This window comes from Oncorhynchus gorbuscha, linkage group LG09 (assembly GCF_021184085.1).
Source record: "Oncorhynchus gorbuscha isolate QuinsamMale2020 ecotype Even-year linkage group LG09, OgorEven_v1.0, whole genome shotgun sequence".
NCBI lineage: Eukaryota > Metazoa > Chordata > Actinopteri > Salmoniformes > Salmonidae > Oncorhynchus > Oncorhynchus gorbuscha.
Genome location: NC_060181.1, coordinates 44,951,075 through 44,965,345, shown reverse-complemented (window position 1 = coordinate 44,965,345; position 14,271 = coordinate 44,951,075). Strand labels below are relative to the sequence as shown.

Below are 14,271 nucleotides of genomic sequence, written 5' to 3'. Positions count from 1 at the left end.
TGCTTCCATTCAGCCACAAGAGCATTAGTGAGGTGAGGCACTGATGTTGGGCGATTAGTCATGGCTCATTCGGCATTCCAATTCATCCCAAAAGGTGTTCGATGAGGTTGAGGTTATGTATCTGTGCAGGCCAGTCAAGTTCTACACCAATCTCGACAAACCATTTCTGTATGGACCTCGCTTTGTGCACAGAGGCAATGTCATGCTGAAACAGGAAAGGGCCTTCCCCAAACTGCACAGAATTGTCTAGAATGTCATTGTTTGCTTTAGCATTAATATTTCCCTTCACTGGGCCCAAACCATGAAAAAGCCCCAAAACATTATTCCTCCTTCACCAAACGTTACAGTTGACACTATCCAGTTGGGCATCCACCAAACTCTGATTCATCCGTCAGACAGCCAGAGGGTGAAGCATGATTCATCACTCCAGAGAACACGTTTCCACTGATCCAGAGACCAATGGCGGCAAGCTTGGCATTGCGCATGGTGATTTTAGGCATGAGTGCGGCTGCTCATGAAAACCCACTTCATGAAGCTCCCGACGAACAGTTATCGTGCCAACGTTGCTTCCAGAGGCAGTTTGGAACTTAGTAGCGTGTGTTGCAACCAAGAATCAATTATTTTTTACGAGCTACATGCTTAAGCACTCATAGTTATGTAAGCTTGTGTGGCAGCCTACCATGCTACGGCTGAGCCTTGTTGCTCCTGACGTTTCCACTTCAAAATAACAGCACTTAGTTGAGTGGGGCTCTAGCAGGGCATACATTTGATGAACTCACTTGTTGGAAAGATACGTAATATGACAGTACCACATTGAAAGTCAGTTCTTCCATGTTGTCTATGAGGATTGTATGGCTGTGTGCTTGATTTTATACACCTGGCAGCAACAGGTACGGCTTAAACAAAGAATCCAAATTTTGAATGGGTGTCCACATACTTTTGTAAATAGTGTAGCAACATGAGGAAAGGCGCCAATCCAACGCAGGAGAAGGCTCATTTGTTATAAAATAATATTACATTTATTAGTGTAGCGACTTTTTTTTTTTTTTACATAATATATAACCATATACAATTTTACTATGACATGCCTTCAAGTGATGACTGTGCCATCCCCGTGGCCTCCGCAATGAATTAGTCCACTGAGACAGGCGCACCATGAAAATAATAGTTAAGCAGTCCCAATTAATTTATTCAGTCGACCAATCGACTAAATAGTCATCTCTAGTATTTACATTGTTTTGTTGACACGGTCAGTTGATTTTTATTATTAGTTTGAATCTGCTGCTTCAACTGATAGTGAAGAGATAGTGTCTACTACTAGTCAGATCCAAAATCTCACACCACCACTTGACAACTTGAGTGGCACTGTTACCATGGTAAACTCCCGCCCTTAAAGTGGCAGATAAAAATGTTCTCATCAGATATATTAGTCAAGCCACTTGGGTAACAAATAAATTGAGGAATACATCACATTACTTCCTACTAAAATAGTTTTTGTTTTAGAAAAATTAAGCATGCTTTTTTGTAAAAACAAACATAAATAAATATATCAAATAAATATTTTGGCTGGTAAAATAAATACAATTGGAGTGGCTGGTAGATTTCGCCATCTACTTGCCACAGTGGCTGGTGGACCAAAAAGTTAATTTTAGGCCCTGGAAACAAAGAATCAGCTGTTGGGTCTGTGTGTGTTGTAACTAAGTGCATGACATCCAGTGTGGGCAGAAGGGTCGAGGGCGAGGTACCAACCTGAGGTCTCTGCTTGTGCTGTGTCTGGCCTGTCTGCGTCTGCTGCTCCCAACTGCCGCAGGCTCGGTTTCCGCCCACAGACGTCATCATTTACAGTATATACAAATAACAGTATTTACAAAGGAATAACACCTGAGAAAGAGAGTTGGGAGAGAGGTTACCATTTGGAAAAACCAACAGACACTAAAACCATCCATTTTTGGTGGTTAGGTGAAACAAATTAGTACGGTAGGGTTTGGGAACATCACCACGGATTTATGTGCAAATTATTCACTAATTACAGAATGAATATTGTAAAGTACGACCAGGGTTAATTCAAAAAACTAGTTGGTAAGACTGCTTATGGCAGTTTTGCAGTTCCTGAGAATCAGTGGCTTAATTAATCTATAAATGAGTGTGGCCTGGTAACAATCTAGAAATAACCATTTTGATTTTCAATAGCAATTGTTAATGCGTATCTTTCACATGATGTTAGGGAGCAAATGTACTACCTAGAAAAACAGTACCCCCCCCCCCCCCAAACATGGCGTTTAACCCCAGAACTGGGAATAGAGCATAGATAGTGATATCATAAAGGCCAAGGGCCCGGATGCTAGGAGCTTAAGTTCATCATAAAAAAATTCTTAGGAGTATTGTTAAATATACTGGTTTCCCAAAACCACAATTATTAACATTGCACTTAAATTGTGATCTAAAACGCCTGCCTCAGACCACTCGTAGAACAGCTAAGTGCATCAGATGCATTTTTGCCCTCCTGCGTCAATTACTTTAAAGACTAAGGTCTCTTTTACAAATTGCCCCTGTATACACACACGCATACAGTGCATTTCAAAAGTATTCAGACCCCTTCCTCCACATTGTTACATTACAGCCTTATTGTAAAATTATTATTTTTAATTCTCATCTACACAATACTCCATAATGACAAAGTGAAAACAGGTTTAAGAAAAGTTTGCAAATGTATAAAAAACCAATATAAATATAAAAAAATGTACATAAGTATTAAGGCAATAAATAGGCCATAGTAGCAAAGTAATTATAATTTAGCAAATTAGCAATGAGTGATAGATGTGCAAGTAGAACTACTGGTGTGCAAGAGAGCAAAAAAGTATATAAATACAATGGGGATGAGGTAGGTAGCTGGATGGGCTATTTACAGATGGGCTGTGTACAGCTGCAGCGATCTGTAAGCTGCTCAGATAGCTGATGCTTAAAGTTAGTGAGGGTGATACAAGTCTCCAACTTCAGCGATTTCTGCTATTTGTTCCAGTCATTGGCAGCAGAGAAATGGAAGGAAAGGCAGCCAAAGGAGGCGTTGGCTTTGGGGATGACCAGTGAGATACCTGCTGGAGCGCATGCCAAGGGTGAGCGTTATGACCAGTGAGCTGAGACAAGGCGGAGCTATACCTAGCAAAGACTTAAATGACCTGGAGCCAGTGGGTCTGGCGACGAATATGTAGTGAGGGCCAGCTGACGTGAGCATACAGGTTGCAGTGGTGGGTGGTATATGGGGATTTGATGACAAAACGGATGGCACTGTGATCGACTGCATCCAATTTGCTGAGTAGTGTTGGAGGCTATTTTGTAAATAACAACGCCGAAGTCGAGGATGGTTAGGATGGTCAGTTTTACGAGGGTATGTTTGGTAGCGTGAGTGAAGGAGGCTGTTGCAAAATAGGAAGCTGATTCTCAATTTAATTTTGGAGATGCTTAATATGAGTCTGGAGGGAGAGTTCAGTCTAACCAGACACCTAGGTATTTGTAGTTGTCCACATATTCTAAGTCAGAACCGTCCAGAGTAGTGATGGTGGGTGGGAGCGGGTAGCAATGGGTTGAAGAGCATGCATTTAGTTTTTTACTGGCGTTTAAAAGCAGTTGGAGACCACGGAAGGAGTGTTGTATGGCATTGAAGCTCGTTTGGAGGTTGGTTAACACAGTGTCCAAAGAAGGGCCAGATGTATACAGAATGGTGTCATCTGCGTAGGGGTGGATCAGGGAATCACCCACAGCAAGAGCGACATCGTTGATATATACAGAGAAAAGAGTCGGCCCAACAATTAAACCCTGTGGTACCCTCGTAGAGACTGCCAGAGGCCCGGACAACAGGCCCTCCGATTTGACATACTGAACTCTGAGAAGTAGTTTGTGAACCAGTGAGAAACCAAGACTGTTGAGTCTACCGATAAGAATGTGGTGATTGACAGAGTCAAAAACCTTGGCCAGGTCGTTGAAGAAGGCTGCACCGTACGGTCTTTTATCGATGACGGTTATATCGTTTAGTACCTTGAGCATGGCTGAGGTGGACCCGTGACCAGCACAGAAACCGGACTGCACAGCAGAGAAGGTATGGTGGGATTCGAAATGGTCAGTGATCTGTTTGTTAACTTGGCTTTCGAAGACTAGAAAGGCAGGGTAGGCTGAATATAAGTCTATAATAAGTCTATAACAGTTTGGGTCTAGTGTCTCCCCCTTTGAAGAGGGAGATGTCCGTGACAGCTTTCCAATCATTAGGGATCTCGGACAATACGAAAGAGAGGTTGAACAGACTGGTAATAGGAGTTGCAACAATTGAAGTGGATAATTTTAAAAAGAGAGGGTCCAGATTGTCTAGCCCAGCTGATTTATACAGGTCCAGGTTTTGCAGCTCTTTCATAACATCAGCTATCTCGATTTGGGTGAAGCTGGGGAGGCTTGGGCAAGTAGCTGCGGTGGGTGCGGAGCGGTTGGCCGGGGTAGCCAGGAGGAAAGCATGACCAGAGGTAGAGAAAAGCTTCTTGAAATTCTCGATTATTGTGGTTTTATCTATGGTGACAGTCTTTCCTAGCCCCAGTGCAGTGGGGAGCTAGGAGGAGGTGCTCTTATTCTCCATGGACTTTAGTGTGCCAGAACTTTTTGGAGTTTCTATGAAAAAGCTAGGCTTTGCTTTCCTAACTGACTGTGTATTGGTTCCTGACATCCCTGAAAAGTGGCACATCTCAGGGACTATTCGATGCTAGTGTAGTCCGCCACAGGATGTTTTTGTGCTGGTCGAGGGCAGTCAGGTCTGGAGTGAACCAAGGGCTATATCTGTTCTTAGTTCTACATTTTTGAAAGGGGCATGCTTATAAGATTGAAGAAATTACTTTTAATGAACGACCAGGCATCCTCTACTGACGGGATGGTCAATATTCTTCCAGCATACCCGGGCCAACTCGATTACAAAGGCCTGCTCGCAGAATTGTTTTAGGGAGCGTTTGACAGTGATGAGGTGTGGTCATTTGACCACGGACCCTTAGCTGATGCAGGCAATGATCGCTGAGATCCAGATTGAAAACAGCAGAGGTGTATTTGCAGGGCAAGTTGGTCAGGATAATATCTATGGCGGTGCCCATGTTTACAGATTTAGGGTTGTAACTGGTGGGTTCCTTGATAATTTATGTGAGATTGAGGGCATCAAGCTTAGATTGTAGGACTGCCGGGGGTGTTAACTTATGGCTGCAGCGGCAGTATTGAGTAGCTTGGATGAAAAGGTGCCCATATCAAACGACCTGCTCCTCAGTCATAGTTGCTAATATTCGCATATTATTATTAGTATTGGATAGGAAACACTGAAGTTTCTAAAACTGTTTGAATGATGTCTGAGTATAACAGAACTTATATTGGCAAGCAAAATCCACAGTTGAAACCAAACAGGAAGTCAGAAATCTGAGCTTGTATGTATTCACCAGAATCCTCAATGAAATCCCCCTGAGATATGAATGATGTTGCACTGCCTATGGGTTCCACTAGATGTCAACCATCAATATATATTATAATGAGGCTTCTATGTTGTTGTGGGAGTGAATGAGAGCAGAATATATCAGCTGTCCATCAAGCAGCCATTTTGTGATCCCACTTTTTCCTCATGGTAGTCACTTGCGTTCCATTGCTCACAAAGACAAGAATACTCAGGTTGGAACTTTGAAGCGATATGTTAAAAACATCCTAATGATTGATTCTGTACATAGTTTGAAATGTTTCTTCGACCGGTAATATTACTTTTTGAAGTTTGTCCAATATAACGCTGACCAGAATTAGCGTTTGGATATGTATACCAAACGCTCTAACAGAAGGTATTTGGAGATAAGACATTTTCGAACAAAACAAACATTTGTGGACCTGTGATTCCTGATGTAGATCAAAGGTAAGGGAATATTTATCATGTAATTTCTTGTTTATGTTGACGCCATCTTTGCGGCTGTGGTGTTTTTAAATTGAGCGCAGTCTCAGATTGCATGCATTTCTTTCCGAAAAGTTTTTTTGAAACCTGACACAGCGGTCGCATTAAGGAGAGGTATATCTAGAATTCCATGTGTATAACTATAATATCATCTACATGTATGATGAGTATTTCTGTTGAATGATGTAGCTATGCAAAATCACTTGATGTTTTTGGAACTAGTGAATCTAAATAGCCAATGTAAACTCAATTTTATATATATATAAATATGAACTTTATCAAACAAAACATGCATGTATTGTGTAACATGAAGTCCTATGAGTGTCATCGGATAAAGATTAATTTTATCACTAACCTTGAATTATCTTTATTTCTGGTTTTTATGAAGGTTATATTTTGCTGGGAAATGGCTGTGCTTATTATGGTTTGGTGGAGACCTAACAATCCGTTTGTCGTGCTTTCGCTGAAAAGCCTAAATCGGACACTGGTGGGATTAACAAAGAAAATAGATGTAAAATTATATAAGACACATGTATATTTTAGGAATTGTAATTATGAGATGTGGTTTGAATTTTGGCGCCCTCTATTTTCACATCGGGGTTGCAGCCATAACTGGTTAACCTCTTAAGCCCACCCGACACGCAGGCGCCCCATCTAGCCATCTGGAAATGCAAATGCGCTACGCTAAATGCTAATAGCACTCGTTAAAACTCAAACGTTCATTAAAACACACATGCAGGATACTGAATTAAAACTACACTCGTGAATCCAGCCAACAAGTCAGATTTTTAAAATGCTTTTCGGCGAAAGCATGAGAAGCTATTATCTGATAGCATGCAACACCCCGAAATACCAGAAGGGGACGTAAATAAAATAATTAGCATAGCCGGCGCTACACAAAACGCAGAAAATATAAAACATTCATTACCTTTGACGAGCTTCTTTGTTGGCACTCATAGATGTCCCATAATCACTATTGGGTGTTTTTTTCCCTCCCGATTAAATCGGTCCATATATACCCTAAATATCGATCTATGAAAAGTGTGTGATCCAGGAAAAAACACTTAAAACGCAACGTCATTTTTTTAAATTAAAAAAGTCGATGATAAACTTTCACAAAACATTTCGAAATACTTTTGTAATGCAACTTTAGGTATTAGTAAACGTTAATAATCTATCAAATTGATCACGGGGCGATGTGTATTCAATAGCTCCACGTCTTCAAATCATGTTCTGAAATTTCTCCTCCAAAACATCCTGTCGGAGACCGGAAGGAATGGGCTCTCTTACTCGTTTGACCAAGAAACAAAGCCCAGGCAATTGACAAGACTGGCGACATCGTGTGGAAGCTGTAGGGATTGCAATCTCAGCCCCATGTAATTTGGTTTCCCATAGACAATACATGCAAGTGGCGCATGGATATTTTCCCCAGTTTTCGGTGATCAGTTTCTTGCGCTTTTCGATGAAACACACGCTCTGTTATAGTCACAGCCGTGATTTAACCAGTTTTAGAAACGTCAGTGTTTTCTATCCACACATACTAATCATATGCATATAGTATATTCCTGGCATGAGTAGCAGGACACTGAAATGTTGCACGATTTTTAACAGAATGTTCGAAAAAGTAAGGGGTAACCTCAAGAGGTTTTAAGCATATCCCAGTTTAGGTCACCTAACAGTGCATTCTCTGAAGATAGATGGGGGGCAATCAATTCACATATGGTATCCAGGGTACAGCTGGGAGCTGGGTCTATAACAGGCAGAGACTTATTTCTGGAGAGATACATTTTTTTAATTAGAAGCTCGAACTGTTTGGGCATAGACTTGGAAAGTATGACAGAACTTTGCAGGCTAACTCCTCCCGCTTTGGTAGTTCTATCTTGACGGCTAATGTTTTAGTTGGGGATGGGAATCTCAGAATATTTGGTGGCCTTCCCAAGCCAGGATTCAGACATGTCAAGGACATCACGGTTGGCTGAGTGTGCTAAAGTACTGAGTAACAAAGTTAGGGAAGAGGCTTCTGATGTTAACATGCATGAAACCAAGGCTTTTACGGTTACAGAGGTCAACAAATGAGAGCGCCTGGGATCACACAGCGCCTGGGTTAACCACATCAGCCGAGGAGGAGTATGATGAGGGTACAGCTAAAGACCATCAAAACTGGTCGTCTTATGGGTTGGGGACAGAATAAAGGGAGCAGATTTCTGGGCATGGTAGGATAGTCAGGGCATAATGTACAGACAAGGGTATAGTAGGGTGCGGGTACAGTGGAGGTAAACCTAGGCATTGAGTGACGATAAGAGGTTGTATCTCTGGACACACTAGTTATGCTGGGTGAGGTCACCGCATGTGTGGGAGGTGGGACAAAAGAGGCATCTGAGGCATGTTGAAACAATGATAACTATCCTTAATAACAGTATACAAGGCATATTGACATTAGACAGAGACATAAAGCAATCACAGGCGTTGATTGGGAGAGCTAGCTAAGACAATGGGTAAGACAACAACAGCCAATCAGCTAAGACAGCAACAGGTAAAAATGAATGGGCAGAGAGGGTCAGTTAACTACACACAGGGCCTGAGTTTGAAGCTGGGGCTGACAGAAACACAATGGAGAACCGTGATTAATGAACAGTCCAGCAGGCATCAGCTATGTAGCCAAGTGATCATAGGGTCCAGTGAACAGCAATACATGAAACGGGGAAGCCGCTAGGTAGTCGTTACTACGCTAGCAAGCGGAAGACACTGTGTTAAAAATGTTAAACTTAGCTGGCCCGGGGCTAGTAGAAGAGTCTGCTCCGACGTACGGCAAAGACCGGTTGAGGGCACAGTGGATGGAATAACGTCGGCAAACCGGTTGTGATGGAACGGCGGCGCTCCGTATTGACAAAGGGTCTAGGCCAGTTGGCAAAAGAGGTATTGTAGCTGGAGTAATTGTTTGCTAGCCGTGAGACGCACCTGGCTCGCGGCTAACTGGTGCTAGCTTCGGGACAAGGGCGTTAGCCACTATAGCCACTCGGAAGCAGCGATGATCTAATGCAAAGGTCCTAAGCTTACAGCAAGAAACCTGGTGGTGTAGTGGATTCTAGTCGTGTTAGTGAAGAGTCCGGGGGGCATCTGCTGTGTAGCCGAGTGATCATAGGGTCCACTGAGCAGGACGGGAGATGGGCCTGGCTGAAGGCTAGCTTCAGGGCTGGGCCACTCGGTGGCAGCTAGCTAGCTGTGATGATCTGGAGTAATGATCCAGGGCGTAGGGCAGAAATCCGGTGTTGTAGTGGAGAAAAACATTCCGATATGCTCAGGGTTGATAACACGCTGAGCAGGCAGGCTGGCAAGTATTATCCAGGCTAAAAGCAGCTGGTATCTGTGCTAAAGGTAGCAGATAGCAGATCTGTATCACATTGGGTGAGGCGGGATGCCGGTAGGTACATTTAATTTTTAAAATGTTGAGATTGAAAATATATAGAAATGTACATTTAGTCTTTTTTTGTATACACGTGAGATTGACAAATCATGCTGTGGGGATGTTTTTCAGCAGCAAGGACTGGGAGATTAGTCAGGATCAAGGGAAAGATGAAAGGAGCCAAGTACAGAGAACCTTGATGAAAACCAGTTCCAGAGCACTCAAGACCTCAAACTGGGGCAAAGGTTCACCTTTCAACAGGACAACAACCCTAAGCATACAGCCAAGACAACGCAGGAGTGGCTTCGGGACAAGTCAATGGCATTGAGTGGTCCAGCCAGAGCCCGAACTTGAACCCAATCGAACATCTGGATAGACCTGAAAATAGCTGTGCAGCGACGCTCCCCATCCGACCTGACAGGGCTTGAGAAGATATGCGGAGAAGAATTGGAGAAACTCCCCAAATACAGGTGTTCCAAGCTTGTATCGTAACACCCAAGAAGACTTGAGGTTGTAATCGTTGCCAAAGGTGCTTAAACAATGTACAGAGTAACAAGGGTCTGAATACAAAATGTGATATAAATTGGCTAAGGATGCTACCAACCTTTTTTTGCTTTGTCATTAGTATGTGTAGATTGAGGGGGGAAAAAATAACCAATTTTAGAACAAGGCTGTAATGTAACAAAATGTGGAAAAAGTCAAGGAATCTGAATACTTTCCATAGGCACTGTATGTACGCATGTATGGAGCATTATGTATTTTTCCGTTTTATTCACATTTTCAAGTACTGGTGACAAATAATGCATTCCGATTATTGCATAGATTGTGACGGACACCTATGATGTTTGTTAAATACTTATTTGAGCTAATGCTAAGCTATTTTCCAGCTATGCCATGTTTGTTGACATTATTATGTTTGTTGACATTATGCATTCTGGATGTCACGTAAACGTCTGTCAGACCAATGCTGTTATGAGTAAACTCCTGGAAGGGAATGAAGTGAAGTGAATGATCGTAGATGACACACCCCCTAAAAACATGCATACTGCAAACAGACCAAACTCATCTCGTCTCCTCTTATCTTTGGGTGACAAAAAAACAACATCCAAAGTCTCATTAATTAAGATTTCTAGAAAGTACTCAACAATATTGATCAATGGTAAGCTCACTTGCAATGTGATGAATTATAAATAATTAGTGCTATTAGCTAATTCATATTGTGGTTTCTGTCAGCCGAGTTATCTAAAAATTCGTAAGGAATGTTTGTAAAATTTGTGAAAAAAAGTGGCCAGCTCAAATGCTGGCCGTTGCATCAATCGAAACTGGACATTCTAAATAAGTCTTCTAATCACACCGGTTTGAGTGTATGCGGCAGGGACCACTGTAGAATGATCACACCCGCCTCCCAAGTGGCGGGAGCCGCAAAATCATTTTAAAAATCCATGTTATTCAATTATTGCACCCACTGCACTCGCGAGCATCTGCGTTGCCAAGGGCTAAAATATAAGTCATTCCTATTTCTGATGCAGATCGCGCTGTAAGTCCTGCCTCTCCCATCTCCTCATTGGTTTATAGAAGCAGGTACCCACGTGCCATCTCCTCATTGGTTATACCCACATGGGTGATTGAAAGACTAACTTTGTTGCCGGTTGTTTTGGTAATACAATGAAAGTTTAGATGCGATCACCATATAAGTTCAAAGATGAAAAAGGAGAGATGACTAGAAACGATTTGGTTGGCCGTTGTGTGTTGATTAATTGTTGGGGTAGAGGTCCTTGTGCATTTCAGGTAAAATAACAACTCAATGTTTATATCCCAGGAAAATGTTGCCAGCAACAGCAAACTAGCTAAATACGACAAATTAACGTTAGCTAGCAAGTGCAAGCTAACTAGCTAAATTGCCATACATGTTTAATGCTTTTCGACATGTCCCCAAATTAATGTCATTGGTTCAGTTTGTTTTGATATTTTAACCTGCGTTTGGTGTAGGGGGACAAAATAAATTCATGCACGATGGTGCAGCCGGTTTGGGTTCCGTGTAAGGCACTGCTAGAGGCGTCACTACAGACTCAGGTTTGATCCCAGGCTGTGCCGCAGCCGGCTGCGATCTGGAGAACCATGAGCCGGCGTCATCCAAGTAGGGGTGGGTTTGGCCAGCTGGGAAGTCCTTGTCCCCATCGCGCTCCAGCGACTCCTTTTGGCAGGCCAGGCGCATGCATGCTGACCTCAGTCGCCAGTTATACAGTTCATAATGCCATTTAATTTGTAGCTAGTGGTTATGTTAAGCCATACCTCGCCTTGTGTATCTATTTTAATTTGAGTTTTTGTAGAAATAGGCGGGGTTTCTGACTGTGGCTGATGTAAAGACCTATCCAAAGAGATGGTTAACTAGGCTAACGTTACCGAATGTTAAACAATGGTCCTAGCTAGCTAATTGTCCAACTGAAATTATATACCTAGTTAACGTTAGGTTTAGTATATCCAAATAGGATCCAATGAAATTTGAGTTCGCGAACATTAGTTAGCTACTTTAGCTAATTGATATCTGGCAAATTACATTTATTTGGCACACATTTGCTGGGAGGCTAACAAGATAATATAGCTACTATGGTAGCTGAGGCTAGCTAACAAGTTACTGTAACTACTATGGTAACTTGTTTGCGAACCAATTTAGCAGATTGTAATGGCGTCCACTAGCGAACGATGCAATTCACACATCGCTCTGGATTTGACATCCACAACATGGTTTTATTTAGCTAACGATAGCTAGCGATTCGTCTCTAGCTAAGCTACCCAACGTTACATAAACTCCATTAATATTATTTCACCACAACCACTAACTAGCTAACGTGCATGGCCGTTAGCCATATAATTTGCTTCATAAACATAACATTATTGTCCAAATGTTAACGAGCAAAGATGTAATTTTTAGGTTACATCCATCCAGCCTGGTCGTTGAGATTCCGTTCTTCTCAACCTCATGGCGAAGATAAGATAGCTAGCTAGATTGTTGCAAATCATCACTTTTAGCCTAACTGGCAAACTAGTAAGGCATATTACTGAGCCCACAAACGCATAGGCCGCACATTAACGTGGTAACTAACTCACAATCACTTTACAAGTTGCACTATGCAGCACCAGCAAACGCGCCTCCGTTAAACGCCACCGATGTCTGTTTAAATTAACACGACACCGAGGCTCTAGGTAGGCCCGTAGGCCCAAAATAAAGAAAATAAATAACAAGCGATACTGACCAGAAACCCAGATGAATGTCAGATATTCTGCTATAAAAACCGACCAAGCGGTCTCTCTGTCGACCTCCTAATCGGATTTCGACGAAATGAAACCTCAAAGCCCAAAAATAATACACTTATATGAGGAACTATGCCGAACCGACTCGCGCAGACAATAAGCGAGAGACTCGGCATTTACCTGTGTCTTTTCCACTTTGACACCGCAAATAGCTCCGTCACGTGGTCGACCGGGCGCTTCAATGTAACTAACCCCCGGACACGTGATCACCCATCTCTAAAAAAAATGCATATCAAATAAATAAACAAACTTTCAAATATTTATAGTGATTTCCTATCCTAGATTGTCAGAATAATAGTGGTCCTGCTGACTGGCTGTTCAGCAGGACCACTATTAGCTGCACTACAGTGACAGTGATGGTGTGTCTAAGGAGTGTGCCAGGTAACCTCAATCTTATCTAAAAAAATCATTGTTGGCATGCCAGTCGCCCTGAATGCTATTAAGACTAGATTGTAATTATCTTGTAAACCTATTGGGGACCACTGTCCAATTCACAATATGTGATGAGTTGACATTACATGTGTTAATCAGTGCTCAGGTACCGGAACACATTGAGAAAAAAAGTGTCAAACACAATCTAGTGGAAAGTAGCCTACTATACATGGTGGTGAAAAGGACAGCACTCTCCAAGGTGCTAATTCATTCAAATAATTGTAGACGTCACTGCAGAATGCCTACAAGGCTTACAAGTCCGAATTTCTTATTGACTCATTTTCTAGACATCAATGTTCAGCAACATTTTTAGACGACACTGCAGAGTAAACGCCATATGCATACATACTCAGCTGTGGGGCTTACAATACCCGAATTTCATATCATTTTTAAGGCATCAAAGTAGGAATAGAACAAATATCGGAATATAGCTTTAAATAAAATCAACGTAGGCCACAGCAGAACACAAATATGAGAATATATAGGCCTCCTGCCTATGTGATAATATGAATCACATTTTCAGATTACAAACTTTTTCTGCTCTTAGATTTAACTTCATTCAACTTTGTAGAGTTTTCCCTCTTAGTTAACACTGTCAACGTTTCCCTTTACTGTGGAAATTGTGACAGAAGCAACGCAATATTAGCCACATTCAATGAAACATACTGAAACAAAACGTACTATGCAAGAGATTTTGTTGTAGGCCTATATGCACATAGACTATTGCCATATATGGATCGGTGCCATTTACTTGGAACTGGACTGTGTTTACAGCTGTGGTCGAGTAGATGCGCCTGTTGTGAGGTCAAATCAAGAGCTGCAATGTAGCCATCAATCAATCAATGTTTTTTTTATTTATAAAGCCATTTTTACATCACCTAATGTCACAATTTGCTGCACAGAAACAGAGCCTAAAACCCCAAACAGCAAGCAATGCAGGTGTAGAAGCACAGTGGCTAGGAAAAGCTCCATAGAAAGGCCGGATCCTAGGAAGAAACCTAGAGAGGAACCAGGCTATGAGGGGTGGCCAGTCCTCTTCTGTCTGTGCCGGGTGGAGATTATAACAGAACATGGCCTTGATGTTATATGTTCATAGATGACCAGCAGGGTCAAATAATAAGTGGTTGTAGAGGGTGCAACAAGTCAGCACCTCAGGAGTAAATGTCAGTCTACTCCT

The 14,271-nt window shown here is 42.1% G+C and overlaps 1 protein-coding gene across 1 annotated transcript in view; it reads right to left on the bottom strand.

The window, feature by feature from the left end:
* ubap2l (ubiquitin associated protein 2-like) overlaps positions 1 to 12,776 on the bottom strand; it is a 50,533-nt gene extending 37,757 nt beyond the window's left edge. Inside the window, 2 exon segments of the mRNA XM_046362551.1 lie at positions 1,750 to 1,881; positions 12,605 to 12,776. Of these exon segments, the coding sequence (XP_046218507.1) occupies positions 1,750 to 1,839 (90 nt within the window). The 5' untranslated portion in view covers positions 1,840 to 1,881; positions 12,605 to 12,776.
* Positions 12,777 to 14,271: the final 1,495 nt, after the last annotated feature.